General features: G+C 33.7%; 1 protein-coding gene across 1 annotated transcript in view; it reads left to right on the forward strand.

Annotated features, from left to right (window-relative positions):
• Positions 1 to 16,800, forward strand: part of PKHD1L1 (PKHD1 like 1) — a 224,355-nt gene that overhangs the window by 171,563 nt on the left and 35,992 nt on the right. The window contains exons 71-76 of the mRNA XM_053715928.1: positions 813 to 980; positions 6,845 to 7,002; positions 7,537 to 7,672; positions 13,179 to 13,520; positions 15,517 to 15,668; positions 16,372 to 16,521. Coding sequence (XP_053571903.1) covers positions 813 to 980; positions 6,845 to 7,002; positions 7,537 to 7,672; positions 13,179 to 13,520; positions 15,517 to 15,668; positions 16,372 to 16,521 — 1,106 coding nt within the window. The remainder of the gene's footprint in view (positions 1 to 812; positions 981 to 6,844; positions 7,003 to 7,536; positions 7,673 to 13,178; positions 13,521 to 15,516; positions 15,669 to 16,371; positions 16,522 to 16,800) is intronic.

The following is a 16,800-nucleotide window of genomic DNA, read 5'->3' on the forward strand; positions in this document are numbered from 1 at the left end:
AGTACACATGTCGGCAAAAATGATGGTATCATATCAATCTATAAATGAATGTGGACTTGACCAGCTATTATAAGTCACTGGAATCAGTGAATATTAACACAAAGTACAGAATATATATATATATATATATATATATATATATATATATATATAATATATATATATATATATATATATATATATATATATATATATATCTGTAGACTCACAATATGTATACAACACATGAGCTGTATTGAATTAACCCCCTATTGGATCTTGGCAGGTATAGCATGATTTGAGTTCTATGTATATACAATAGAATAACACTGCCTTCCAAAAGACCAATCTGATTAATAGCTCTAAGACTTTGTGCTGATTCAGCAATCTATCTCCCTTGCAGCTTATATGCAATTTCATCTATATTAATTTACAAGCAATCCTGATATACAAGTACTGTATATACTAACAACAATCACAAAACGTTATAGCGTGGGCATCACAGTGTGTGGTTTTAATCTTTCCCAATTTTTATGTTTATATACCCTCTAATAAACGTTAAGTTTTGATAAATTTTTTGGCACCCATTTCCCCGTATTGGAGGATAAGTAATAATACATATGCACAATATATTTTGTATTAATAGACTCTGGAGTGCTACAAGTGTAATCTACCCAAAGGGTTTTTTCCTACTAGTCAGTTTTTATTGTCTAGTCTATCAAGGCCAAATATACTGGATATATTAAAAAACGTTTGTAAAATACATTAAATATGTTCCTAGCTGTAACTATTTTTGCTTTAATACATACTTTTTATGCTTTATGTGATTTAAGGAATCATCAGAAACTCTGCTTGCACATATATCTCAGACTGGGAAAGTTACAAATGCACAGGACTGAATTATGAAATGTTAGTTATTGAAAGTCTTGACCCCGACTCAGAGACCAGACGACTGTCACCAGTGGCTGTGTTGGGTGATGGTTATGTTGATCTTATTAATGGTAAGTGCTGATTCAAGCATTCCTCTTACATCATATTTTCATAGTATACATCATATACATTGTTTATATATATATATATATATATATATATATATATATATATATATATATATATATATATATATATATATATATATATATATATATATATATATATATATATATATATATATATATAGCAAAAAAGAGACTGCACTCTATGAATTTAACGATGAAGTCAGGGTGATGAAGTGGTGAATGCCCCGAAACATCACTAGTATGTATTAAAGAAGGATTGTCACCTTTACTTAAAGGGCCATAATACCCAAATGTTTAAACACTTGAAAGTGATGCAGCATAGCTGTAAAAAGCTGATTAGAAAATATCACCTGAACATCTCTATGTAAAAAAGAAAGATATTTTACCTCAAAAGTTCCTCAGTAGCCACCTCCCATTGTAAAGGATTTCTAAGCAGCATATTAGTATGTCTGTCCCGGGACATCTGAAAGGATGAGCTTCGTGCACTCTCATATTATTTCACCAATCAGGTAAAGGAAGCTTACTATAAAATCTCATGAGAGTTAAGTCAAATCTCATGAGATCACAGTAAGAGTTCATGACCTCAGCACTGCTGATGCTGATTGGCTGCTGTTCATTTCTTCATTTTTTTAATTTTTTTACCTGCAGCTGGGAGCAGCTGAGTATAACTTTTTACACAGAACTTACACTGGTGAGCTGAGGAAATTGTGAAGTAAAATATCTTCCTTTTTTACATAGAGATGCTTAGGTGATATTTTCCTGTCAGCTTTTTACAGTTATACTGCATCAGTTTCAAGTGATTTAGCATATGAGTATTATGTCCCTTTAAGGTGATAGGGTCAGACACAGGATGCACTCCAGATTCTCAGGGGCCCTGTTTTCAGAGGTAAATTATAGGAAAGCTGGCAAGATAAATAATGAAAATGCACTGCATATTTTTAACTTTGCATAATCAAACATCTTGGTTTAGATTAAGTGACGTGCTAACTGTTAAAGTTACAGTTGCACTCAAATAAACAAAATCTGATAAAAATTATTCATATACATAATTTAGAAAGTTATAAGGGTTAAAAGGTTTATATGACAAGGTGTTTGACTGCAAAGGGCTATATTGTATATATACAAGTCTGAATATGTGTATTACTAACCCGAAAGACATACAAAACATATTCTTTCAATTCTTTTAAAAGGTTTATACTAAAGAACATACATGTGGAATTAATAAGTAAAATTAAACTTCTAAAAATCTCAGTAGAACAGTTACTTGACCTGAATAGAGAAATTCAAACAGAGAAAATCCTCCAGACGATAAAATGCTCAGCCAATTGAAAAGCTCCAGGCCCAGATCAGATTCCATCTGAATTTTATAAAATCTTACTCCTGTCCTTCGGTTGTTATTTAATGAATATTACAGAAAAAATAATATGTTATCGAATCTTTTTTCTCAATCTAATATTGTTCTTATATTAAAAAAAGACAAGGATGCCGAGCTAATGGACTCATATCGCCCTATCTCCCTACTCAATTGCGACTATAAAATCTTTGCATGTATTATAGCTAACCGTCTTAAAAAGGTCTTAGGCCCTCTTATTAAAACAGATCAGTCTGGATTCATGCAAGGCAGAACAGCAATGAAAAATATTAGAACAGCTTCCTAATAGAGTATCATTGGGCTAAAACCCATGCCTAACCATGTAAAAAACAGGAATTATTAGACTTCGCCCTGATTACAATAGATGCCGAGAAAGCTTTTGATTCAATATCGTGGGAGCACTTATTTACTTCTCTCGAAAAATTTGGGCTGACTATTTTTTTAAACTTTATTAAACTAATTTATAAGAACCCTACCTCCTCACTTATTATTATTAATGGTGGCAATTCATTGAACATAATGCTTCAGAAAGGGACAAGGCAAGGCTTCCCCCTTTTGCCACTATTATTCAACATCTCTTTAGAACCATTGGCAGCATTATGTAGAAGGGAGTTAGAGGGCGTCTCGATCGGAGAAAAAAAATTCATACTATCTCTTTAAGCTGATGATATCCTACTCTATATGAGAAACACTAAGGACTCAATACCTAAGTTACTGTATATTATGAAAATGTATAGCTCTTTTTCAGGATTGAAAATTATTGCTAAAAAGTCAGAGATATTATGGATCATCAAGCATAAAGATAGTCTGATAGATAATCCGTTTTTACTGGTGAAAGAGAAAATAAAATATTTGGGGATTGTGCTCTCTAAAATATTTGTGGATAGTGTTTTCTAAAAATCCAGAACAATGGTAAGAACTAAACTACCCCCAGTTATGGGCTAAAATCTTTGTCTTACTTAGGGATTGGTCGATACTCCCTCTGTCTCTCTCTGCAAAAATAAATCTGATTAAAATTTTAGTATTTCCTAAGATCTTTTTCCTTATATAAAATGTCCCGATATTTATTTATAATAAAGACCTAAGAATGTTTCATTCTCACTGCTCGAGGTTCTTATAGGGAAAATGTAAACCTAGTATCTCTATACAAAGGCTCACACGAGCAAAAGAATATGGAGGCATGGCACTACCGGACATTAAATTATTTAATTGGTCAAGTCTGGCTAAAATTGCCCTGTACTGGCTTACTGGTGCAGACTATATCTCCAAGTACCAAGCAGAAGAGAGTATGTCCACTCCATATTTACTTAGAGCATTATTGCATATTCCCAAAATTAAAAAGCTAAAATTTAATATCCCTAAGTTTACTATTGGTAATGTAGTTAGAGCTTGAAATAAAATATGCAAAGGACTAGACATTGATAACTCTGTATCTAAATTTCTCCCGATACATGGACACCCTGAATTTGAGCCTGGATTAGATTCAAAGACTTTTAAGAACTCTATCAATCTCTTTGAACAATTGAAGCAAGAATTTGATTTAAGCAATAAAGATTCTTTTGCCTACCTACAAGTGAGACATTTTATGTCAAAAAATAAGTTCCTGGAGAAGGAGAATTGGACACTGGGGGCCTTGGAAGCAGTAATTAAGTTATACCATACAGGTATACACTCAACTGCTCTCATATATAAAGCTTTTATCTCAGAGCAAGGTAAAATAGATCTAAGGAAACTATATTCCAAATGGGTTATTAATTTTGAACATCTACAATTTGATGATTTTAAAAACTGTTTCAGTACTCTCTCTAAATACACTTCCTCCATAGCTTGGAAAGTGGCCCATATAAAAATTAATGAATAGAGCTTATATTACGCCTTTAATGAGATCAAGATGGAATACTAGCAAACAGGATTCATGTCAAGGTGTAACTCCATGGGAGCTGATTTACTACACTGCTTCTGGCAAGATTCAAAAGCTATGGGCTAGAATAAAGTTTTGGTTGAATTAATTTCTACCTGTGAAAATTTCACTTAATAAATATTATGTTGTTTTCCTCTGTAATGACCCCCGTATTCCAAATAGAGATCTAATTAACACAGCTATTCTCATTACTAGACAGATTATTATTAGATCTTGGAAAGATAAAAATTCACTGAGGTTTTCTGTATTTTTAAAAGAGAATAGACTTCAAATAGCCCTGGAGCAATATGATGCATTAATATGTGCAGAGAACAAGGTGAAAAAATTCTTACAAAAATGGGACAGAGTGATTACATCTCTACCAATAGAAACTCAGCTCCAATTTTTGTACAATCTAAGACATTCCATAGACTTAATTTTTTTGATACTTGAATCTTCGTGATTTCCATCAGAATGGAAACATTTACTTTGATATTGTAAGATATTTTTTGTTTTGTTTTGTCTGGTTTTGTTTTGTGTTGTCTTGGGGTGGTATGGTTTGTTTGGGTTTATTTATTGTGTTATAAAATAGAAAAACCCAACACTGGGCACAGGCAAAAGCCGTTTGATAAATATAATTTCCTTTTATCTTTTTTTCTGGAGGCAGAATATTTGAATATTTAACTCTGCATATTATGTCTTGGTTGAGTTGGAGTGCAATTTGCACAAAATATTTCTATATTATTTTGTTATTTGCATTTTGTTACTATGCCGCTGATGTACCATCTCTTTCTTTAATGTCTATGTATTACCGTGCTCTCCGTTGAATATAAATAAATATAAAAAAAAGTTATAAGGGTTAAAAGGATTATATGACAAGGTCTTTGACTGCACAGGGCTATATTGTATATATAGATGTCTAAATATGTGTATGTATGCATATATACCTGTATGTATAAATGTGTGTACATATGTATGTATGCATTTATGTGTTTTACGGTATATTTTTGTACATATTTAACATTCCAATGTTCACATACAGGATAATGTAATTTTTATTGTAAATACATATTTATATATATATATATATCTGTTTTTACCTATACCTGTATATCTATTCCTATTGATATATAGGTATAGATATCTATTTTACATGAACATTATCATATATATATAGAAATATATATTTAATAATAAATAAATAATATATATATATATATATATATATATATATATAAAGTCCCAGAGCTCTGCACTCACTTTAACATATTGATATTCAAATGCCCGGGGTGCATCTAAAATAGGCATACAAGTGAAAAAAGGAGACACACTTGCCGGGTCTTAACAAATTAAGTGTTTAATACACCATACAAAGTGACGTTTCGGGGTAGTTAGCCCCGTCCTCAGAGGACGGGGCTAACTACCCCGAAACGTCACTTTGTATCGTGTATTAAACACTTTATTTTTTTAAGACCCAGTGAGTGCGTCTCCTTTTTTCACTTGTATGCCTATTTTAGATGCACCCCGGGCATTTGAATATCAATATGTTAAAGTGAGTGCAGAGCTCTGGGACTTTATATATATATATATATATATATATATATATATATTATTTATTTATTATTAAATATATATTTCTATATATATATGATAATGTTCATGTAAAATAGATATCTATACCTATATATCAATAGGAATAGATATACAGGTATAGGTAAAAACAGATATATATATATATATATATATATATATATATATATATATATATATATATATAAATATGTATTTACAATAAAAATTACATTATCCTGTATGTGAACATTGGAATGTTAAATATGTACAAAAATATACCGTAAAACACATAAATGCATACATACATATGTACACACATTTATACATATATATGCATACATACACATATATATATATAGACCTAAATCGCAAAACGACACAGAGATACACATATTATACACTCCTATGTTCTTTACATAGAAAATTTTTTCATTTTTAGTATTAAATATATATTTCTATATATATCTGTTAATGTTCATCTAAAATAGATATATATACACCTATATATCTATAGAAATAGACATAGAGGTATATGGGTATATACAGATATATAGAAATATATATTTACAATACAATTATATTGTTCTGTAAGTGAAGAACATTGGAATGTGAAATAATTAAAACTCTTGTCAGGTTAGCATGCAAGTAATAGGTATTAGTTTTTTTCTTCTGCTCTCTGTATTGACTTCTAAGGGGAGAATTTGTTAATACGGTTACGATATCTCAAAGATCTTTGGTTAGTGCACATCAGGTTTTGCTCGCAAGCAAACTTTTTATTTTCAACTTTTAATACGCACACACAAAGATTACTTCTAGCAAAGTTTACGCTAGAGGTAAATCACTAAATAGCAAGCTACTTGTAATCTGGCCCTTTATGGGGCATTTAGTTTTTGTGCTTAATGTTCCTTTAACTTTAAAAAATAGAGTGAGAAAGGTCACAAACCAAAAAAGGTTTTGGTTGACTACACTAACTATTATGACAAATTATTTCTTCAATTACAGGTCCCCAAGATCATGGCTGGTGTTCTGGATATACCTGTCAAAAAAGAGTATCCCTCTTCCACTCAATTGTAGCAACAAATAAGTCATATGACATCTTCTTTAGTGGAGTGAGCCCTCAAAATCTTCGTCTTATGCTCCTGAATGCTGACAGTACAAAAGTAAGAATTTCAACCAGCTGATATTTAATGATATTTTTTAAGTTGGCATCATGCAAGTAACCACATTTTGCAAATGTTTTTCTCAGAACTGTTACTTGAATTCAATACAATAGTTATAAGCAGATGACCAGAGGTAAACTTCAAAACAAGTGATGTTTTTAGGCATATTTTATATATACAAAGAGATATTGGATTGTTATAGTAATATTTAGCAATAATAACTTAAGTTTGTTATCTGACATAGCATTGAATTTCAGATGATTATTACATAAATACAGTCATTTATTTTTGGGACAGAAGTTTGTGACATTTGCAAATATGTGCATTTCAGGGGCAACACAGTATACTATACAAAAGAGATATACAGAAACAATATAACAATCATTTGGCATGCCTACTATATGAAAACACAAGCAAACTATACAATAGAAAATATATTAAGAATACACATATTTGTCATACCATCGAAGATTATTTTGACTGTTTCTTTTATATTTATTTAATTTTTAACATTCTGTTTTCTGTTTTTTCCAGGTTGTTGTTGCTGCAATTTATTTCTCCACTCCACAGCGCCTGGACGTATATGTTGATGATGTATTTATAGGCCCAAATAATGCAGAGTGGAATAGTCAAAACACAGACTTTATATTAAAACCCCCAGTTTATCAAGGTAAATTTAACTGATTTAAAAGTAGCAACGAAGAACCCATTATATACCTCATATATCTATTATCAAAATTAGCCTATTAATGTGGCATAATGTATTTAGTTAATGTGATGTAGTATTCAGTTCAGTTGCTAAAGATAAATATATTCTAACATTGAGGTATTATCACCCACATATACATTTTGCTAAAACACTAAGGACTAAATTACAAGGTGAGTGCTGCTAACTGAATGTGGCAAGTTACTTTGTTTTCCTCCTTGCATATTCAGCATCGTTCAATGCAGTATTACAAATTGTTGATTAAAGTGTTTAAACAAAGCATTTTTACAAACGCCAAATGTATGTAGAGCACTGTATACTTTCAGTGCTCATGCGCATTATAAGTCATTGATTGATAGGAGCTCATGAGCGCTATCCTAAATACTTTCACTTTTAACAAGGGACATATTTGGCCTAGGCCAACTAGGCCTGTGCCTATGGCAGCAGGATTTAAGGAAGTTCATCTTATTTATTTTACTATGGTCATGTCAGGACGGATATAAGTGTTGTCTGCATTGATCAAACTGTTACTGTAAAGTTAAATTGTAAAGTCAGACACGGGATGAACTTCAGATTCTCATAAATTATAGGAAAGCTGGCAAGATAAATAATGAAAATGCACTGCATATTTTTTACTATGCATAATCAAACATTTTATGTGCTTAATGTTCTTTTGAGTTTAAAAAAAATGAGAAAGTGTTTAATAAAAGCATTTTTACGAGCACCATACATATGTAGAGCACCATATACTTTCAGTGACACTTTTTTCATTGGCATTATAAGTCGTTAATTAATAGTAGCTATGAGCGCTATCCTAAATACTTTTACTTTTAACCAGGGACATATTTGGCCTAGACCAACTAGTTCTGTGCCTACAGCAGCAGAATTTTAGAAAGCAGCAAACTGTGAGGGGCATTTCTATGGTATGAGGCATTCCCACTGCCACATTCTCCAAATATTATATTATTATTATAATTAACAACAAATAAGTGATCTCTGCATGCTTAGTGGGGGTACCATATTTCCTTAGCTTTAAGTTGTGAGAAACTATGAGAGACAGCAGGTTTCCCAATGCCTAGGGCACCACAAAAAAATAAAACACCTCTTTTAAAAATTTGCGGCTAGATTACGAGTTCTGCGTTAGGGTAAAAAAGCAGCATTAAGAGGCCCTAACGCTGCTTTTTCCCTACCGCTGGTATTATGAGTCTTGAAGGTTTAGGGTCACCGCACACTTCTTTGGCCTTACCAACAAACGACTTACGTAAACTTCGTAAAGTCTTTTTTCTATGGGACTTCCATAGCGCTGATTGGAACAGCCAATAGAATGCAAGCTCAATCCTATTGGCTAATTGGAAACGACTTACGTAAACTTCGTAAAGTCTTTTTTCTATGGGACTTCCATAGCGCTGATTGGAACAGCCAATAGAATGCAAGCTCAATCCTATTGGCTGATTGGAAACGACTTACGTAAACTTCGTAAAGTCTTTTTTCTATGGGACTTCCATAGCGCTGATTGGAACAGCCAATAGAATGCAAGCTCAATCCTATTGGCTGATTGGATCAGCCAATAGGATTGAAGTTCAATCCTATTGGCTGATTGCATCAGCCAGTAGGATTTTTTTGTACCTTAATTCTGATTGGCTGATAGAATTCTATCAGCCAATTGGAATCTAAGGGACGCCATCTTGGATGACGTCACTTAAAGGTACCTTCATTCAGCTTTAGTCGTCGGATGAAGAGGATGCTCCGCGTCGGATGTCTTGAAGATGGACCCGCGCCGGATGGATGATGATAGAAGATGCCGTCTGGATGAAGACTTCTGCTTGTCTGGAGGACCACTTCGCCCGGCTTGGATGTAGACTTCTCCCGGCTTGGATGAAGACGTCTCCTGGTAAGTCGATCTTCAGGGGGTTAGTGTTAGTTTTTTTTAAGGGTGTATTGGGTGGGTTTTATTTTTAGGTTAGGGACTTTGGGCCGCAAAAGAGCTAACTGCCCTTTTAAGGGCAATGCTCATCCAAATGCCCTTTTTAGGGCAATGGGGAGCTTAGTTTTTTTTAGATAGTATTTTATTTGGGGGGGTTGGTTGTGTGGGTTGTTTGTATTTTTTTTTCAGGTAAAAGAGCTGATTACTTTGGGGCAATGCCCTGCAAAATGCCCTTTTAAGGGCTATTGATAGTTTAGTTTAGGCTAGGGTTTTTTATTTTGGGTTTTTTTTTTATTTTAATAGGGCTATTAGATTAGGTGTAATTAGTTTAAATATCTGTCATTTGTTTATTATTTTCTGTAATTTAGTGGGTTTTGTTTTTGTACTTTAGCTAATTTAATTTAGGTAATTCTATTTAATTTAGTTAATTTATTTAATTATAGTGTAGTGTTAGGTGTTATTGCAACTTAGGTTAGGTTTTATTTTACAGGTACTTTTGTATTTATTTTAGCTAGGTAGTTATTAAATAGTTAATAACTTTTTAATAACTATTCTACCTAGTTAAAATAAATACAAATTTGCCTGTAAAATAAAAATAAACCCTAAGATAGCTACAATGTAACTATTAGTTATATTGTAGCTATCTTAGGGTTTATTTTACAGGTAAGTATTTAGTTTTAAATAGGAATAATTTAGTTAATGATAGTAATTTTTATTTAGATTTATTGTAATTATATTTAAGTTAGGGAGTGTTAGGGTTAGACTTAGGTTTAGGGGTTAATAACTTTAATATAGTGGCGGCGACTTTGGGGGCGGCAGATTAGGGGTTAATAAATGTAGGTAGGTTGCAGTGACATTGGGGGTGGCAGATTAGGGGTTAATAAATATAATGTAGGTGTCGGCGATGTTGGGGCAGCAGATTAGGGGTTAATACATATAATATAGGTGGTGGCAGTGTCCGTAGCGGCAGATTAGGGGTTAATACATATAATGTAGGTGTCGGGTGGCAGATTAGGGGTTAATAAGTGTAAGATTAGGGGTGTTTAGACTCGGGGTTCATGTTAGGGTGTTAGGTGTAGACATAAATTTTATTTCCCCATAGGAATCAATGGGGCTGCGTTAAGGAGTTTTACGCTGCTTTTTTGCAGGTGTTAGACTTTTTCTCAGCCGGCTCTCCCCATTGATTCCTATGGGGAAATCGTGCATGAGCACGTAGGACCATCTCACTGCTGACTTAAGCAGCGCTGGTATTGGAGTGCGGTAATGAGCAAAATTTTGATCAACGCTCCCTTCTTGTCTTTTAACGACGGGTTTCTGAAAACTCGTAATACCAGCGCTGCATGTAAGTGAGCGGTGAGGGAAAACTGCTCGTTAGCACCGCATAGCCTCTAGCGCAAAACTTGTAATCTCGGCCTTGGTGTTTAATTATTAGCGATTATTATTGCTTTTTCTAATACACCTGAAAATGCCATATAAATAAAACAAATGAGGTTAAATTAAGGCTTACCAAAGGGTTAAAATGAAGAAAAAAAATTGAGGTGTTGAAGAAAGTTTATGGTAATATTGTATATACCAAAGTGGGGTGGGAGGGTAAAGGGACAGAGTGTGTGTGTGCACGTTGACCATACTCATATGTGTATGAATAGTGTGCATATAGAAAGCATATAAAGAAATAAACCAGCTTGTTACGGAACATTGCAGCACGTGTGCATCCTGACAACAATAGTTTTAGTGTGCACCATAATAGAAATTCATTACCTGAGACCATAGCACATTGCAATGCCTCTCAGCTTACAAAAAAATATTAACCAGCTACTTGAAATGTCAGCACTATATTAGACTTAGATCACCATGCCGCTTGCAAATTTGTGCTTGAGCTATAATGAGACCCTAAGGGCCGCTAGATTACGAGTGGAGCGCAAATTAGCACTCCCACCTGTGCTTTATTTGCGCTCAACTTTTTTATCATTGTGCGCCCATTTACGCACGTATTACAGGTTGCAGGTAAAACTTTTGCACTATCACTAAGATGTGCCAGATATAGGGCCACAGTGAAATAACGGAAAATATGTCACTATAAAATATGGTAGGTAAAGTGTTCTCTACCCAAGTACACAGAAATTGGGTAAAATGAATAATATTACTTCCCTCGTCATATGTTTTTTTTCTCTAATGTGAGTGATACAATACTAAACTATATGGCCCCAATTTATCAAAGGTCTTGCGGACCTGATCCGACAGTGCGGATCAGGTCCGAAGACCTCGCTAAATTCGGAGAGCAATACGCTCTCCGCATTTAACGTTGCACCAGCAGCTCACAAGAGCTGCTGGTGCAACGCCGCCCCCTGCTGACTCACGGCCAATCGGCCGCCAGCAGGGAGGTGTCAGTCAACCCGATCGTATTCGATCAGGTTGATTTCCGGCGATTCCTGTCCGCCTGCTCAGAGCAGGCGGACAGGTTATGGAGCAGCGGTCTTTAGACCGCTGCTTCATAACTTGTGTTTCTGGCGAGTCTGAAGACTCGCCAGAAACACGGCCCTTCAAGCTCCGTACGGAGCTTGATAAATATGGCCCTATGTATGTTGTGTTTGTATTCTCTACGTTACTTTATTATTTGTTGCTCTGATATTTCCACAGATTTGTTGGATTTTAAAAAACATTTCTGAAAACAGAAAGCTATATCTGTAACCAAGTTTTGATAGTCTGGGATGTGCATGATTGACTTTTATTTTTTTTTAACCTAATAGTATTTATATGTTGCAGTTGGGGTACTTATGGGCAAGTGTTATGCCTGAACTTGCTACAATGAGGCTGAGAATCATATGTCATAAACTAAAATTAAACCTATTATTATTTTATTATACTTTATTAATGAAGCGCCAACATATTCCGCAGCGCTGGCCATGGGTACAATTAATTTAAATAAGCAATGATATAAAACTTATAAGAGACAGGACAACATTTACAAACACATACAGGAGGAGTTGAGGGCCCTATTCCCATGGGAACTTACAATTAGTATATCTGGGGAATAGGAAAATAAATACTATTTGCAAAGTTAAAAACAGAGAAGGCAAGAAAATTAATAATGAAAGTGTACACAGTTAAAGGGACATTGCATTTTTATCATGTATATAAAAGAGTGATTGTTAACCCTTTTTTATGCAAATATTTGTAATATGTTTAAGCAAAAGCTGTTTGCATCAAAGGAAAAACGAATAGGAAGGGCAAGATTTATATAAAATTGAGTCCTGGAACTCTACTCCTGACTGGTTGACAGGGCCAGCACCCACAACAAATAATGTATTCCTTACAGGAATGTTCGTTTTTCAAAATATAAAACTCTGTTCCTTTAACAAACAGTTCATGGTTTCAGACCCTGAGCTGTTTAAATATTTGTATCAGAGAAGGCATTATACAAATATGTACTGCCGCACTATTTTGGTAGCCTACTAGTAATAGTTAAGATATATTTGTTCTTCATATATAGGACTAGCGACATGCTTATGATTGTTTTTTTAATCCTTTTTTTTCTGTCATTAAAAGGGCAATACAGGCCTCAGTTTAACTCTACAGTGCATGGAGAAAACTACCTTGATAGAGATTACAACATGCTCTATGTTCTGCTAAGAGGATCCACCCCTGTTGAAATTCATACAACTCCTTTGATTGTCATTGCCTTTAATATACCTGCTATGACCGTGAATGAGTTTTACGGCAGCAATCTTGTTAGAAATCTTGCACTTTTCCTGAAGATTCCAGCAAATAAAATCCGTGTTACGAAAATAGTGGCAGAAGGAAGTCGCAGAAGAAGATCAACAGGACTTACAGTTTCAGTAGAAATTGCAGATCCTCCATCTCAACAGAGAAACAGCAGCAGTACATCAGGCAAGTGGATATTATGAAAGTTAAACAAAAAATATAAGATATAGACATGATGGTTCGTACTGTGTTTATTAAATAAAAATAACATTAAAATTATTATAATTAAACTCTGATTGTATTATCTATACTCATCTTTTATTTATCTACATTTTCATGTATGTCTTAGACGGTTGCTATGCAACAAATGTGCTATTTCTATCCTCTAACTGTTGTCCTAGTAACAGCTCATCATTTTACAGTGCTGTTAAAGTCGTTTTTGTTTTTGATGCAGCGTCACAAGTCTCTGACATAGGTTTGGGGCGTTTTTTCTATTACATATTGCACCAACACATAGTAATGTTCGGTAGCATGACATCATTTTTTAATAATACTTGCATTTTTATACAATTTTATTACACTCCACTTAGCAATGACTGCTAGATTAAATTCAGTTATAAATGTTGAGTAATCACTTAAAATGCATCACTGTACCGAAAATGCCTCGAGCCAAATGTCTTAGTTTCTGTGAGATATTTATATATACTAAACACTATTGTCCTGGGTGTAATCATTATTATGTACAAGTTATTATATAATAACTAGTTTATATTTCTAAATGTATATACCATTGTCTTATGACTATTACAAACTATTATAGATCAAAAATGTTACCATACAGCTTGATTTATTATGGAGTGATAATATACATTTTTTTTTAATAAAAACTAAAAACAACTATGAAAAAAAAGCTTACATTTAAACCTACAAATCAATTAAAGGGACAATACAAACTGTAAGGTTTTTATTCTAGTAGTAAATATATAACTGTTCCTGACTGGCTTCAGTGTAGGAGATAAGGCAGCATAACATAATTTAAAACATAGGGAAACTTACTTTATAATATGGAGGTATCCATTACTTTATGGAAGCTAAAGCTTGACACTTTATCTACAACTAATATAATAAAAAAAAATATGTACGTTATTCTCAGGCTAATCTTTGCTTTGAATACAACATTGTATCTAGCATTTCTTTAGTGTTTTGTGCCAATTTAAATAAAATATTAATACAAATAGCAATGTTAAAGGGATAGTCTAGTCAAAATTAAACTTTCATGATTCAGATAGAGCATAAGATTTTAAGCAACTTTCTAATTTACTCCTATTATCAATTTTTCTTTGTTCTCTTGCTATCTTTTTTATTTGAATATAAGCTTAGGAGCCCTCACATTTTTGTTTCAGCACCTGGGTAGCTCTTGCTGATTAGTGGCAACATTTAGACACCAATTAAAAAGTGCTACCCAGGTGCTGAACCAAAAATAGCCCGGCTCCTATGCTTACATTCTTACTTTTTCAAATAAAGATACCAAGAGAATGCAGAAAAATTGATAATATGAGTAAAATAGAAAGATGCTTAAAGTTGCCTGCTCTATCTAAATAATGAAAGTTTAATTTTGACTAGACTATTCGTATAATCAAGTTTTAAAGGGACACTGAACCCAAATTTTTTCTTTTGTGATTCAGATAGAGCATGCAATTTTAAGAAACTTTCTACTTCTATTATCAAATGTTCTTCATTTTCTTGGTATCTTTATTTGAAATGCAAGAATGTAAGTTTAGATGCCGGCCCATTTTTGGTGAACAACCTGGGTTGTTCTTGCTGATTAGTGGATAAAGTCACCCACCAATAAACAAGCTCTGTCCAGTGTCTGAACCAAAAAAAATCGCTTAGATGCCTTCTTTTTCAAATAAAGATAACAAGAGAACGTATAAAAATTGATAATAGGAGCAAATAAGAAAGTTGCCTAAAATCGCATGCTCTATCTGAATCACGAAAGAAAAAAAATTGGGTTCAGTGTCCCTTTAATCTTAAAGGAACACAAAAGTCAAAATTTCATGAATCAGATAAAGCATACAAATGTATCTTTCTCTCAGCGTCTAAAAAAAAAAAAAGACCAACATTTTGCAGCCCTGATAAATAATGTGTTGTAGTCCTAAAAAAATATGTACTCTGTTTGCAGGTGGACTGACGTACTCTGATTTAAAGAATATTAGTACAAGTCTTGCAGGATCAGCAATCAGTGGAAGTCTCAGTTCCTCTCTAAATGTAACAATATCTTCATTGGCTGTTTCTGAACCTATTCCTTCTCCAAATGATGCATCTTGGAGTACGGTAAATATTACATAAATGAGTAATGATCTACCTAATGTAATATATACATTTTAGAAGATTTTAAGATTTATTTATTTGTACAGTGCATAAAAAGTTACTACACACACACACACATATACAAATGCACACATCCATATACATGAACAGCAATCAATATAACCACAGATAAAGTGCTAAAGTGACAAGATATGCCACTCTCATTTTTAATTAAGTTTGCTAATTAATAATAATAATAATAAGAAAAATATATATGATCTTACCCCTGGCCCTACAGTTCTATTTCCACATTAGACTTCATATGGCACTAAAGCCCATCTGTCTGCCCCAAACCCACATCAGGGCTCCCGCTGCCAGCTCCTTAAATTAATATCGTGTGAGCTACCCAGCTGTAGTGTGCTGCCTTGGTTTTCCCTGTGCAAGATGTGCTGTTTTTTATCACTGCATGTGGGGCTTGCGCAAGAAGAGTGAGAAGAATGATAGCGCTGGGCCTAGCTGCCATACTGCTTGAAAGCCAAGCATAAATGTAATGTGGCACTAAAAGCTATGGCACCCCTTGGTGACACTAAAAATCACTAATACCATAGGTTGCTGACCCCTTTGTTAAGTTATGACGTACTTCAGTAGAAGAGTATACAGTATGTCTGTGATGTTATTCTCAAATAATGTTCTTTCTTTGATAATATAAATGTATAATATCTTTCAGGTGGCCTCACAAACTGTTGACAGAACTCAGACAACAACTGTAAATTTTCTGGCCACTGTAGCCTCACTAAAAGTTGTTGTTGAACCTGTGGCTGGTTTACTGGGAATGCCACTGTCCCAGCAACCTGCAGTTATAGCATTGGATTCCAATGTAAGTATAATTAGCAGCAATCTGTTCAAATGGTAAAACTTATTCATTATGATGTCTGTGATGTCCCTGATATGTATTTATTTATAATAGAATATAATCTGCCATTAAACCTAACACCAAGTCCCTTTCACACCTCTGGAAAAATTTGAAGCTACACAAACTATACGATGTCTGGCGTCTTCTACACCCTAACACAAAAGATTACACATTCTACTCCTACCCCAACAAATCCCATAGCTGTATAGACTACATATTCACAAATCAACTAGGCCTTTCACA

Source organism: Bombina bombina, chromosome 5, assembly GCF_027579735.1.
Source record: "Bombina bombina isolate aBomBom1 chromosome 5, aBomBom1.pri, whole genome shotgun sequence".
NCBI classification, from domain to species: domain Eukaryota; kingdom Metazoa; phylum Chordata; class Amphibia; order Anura; family Bombinatoridae; genus Bombina; species Bombina bombina.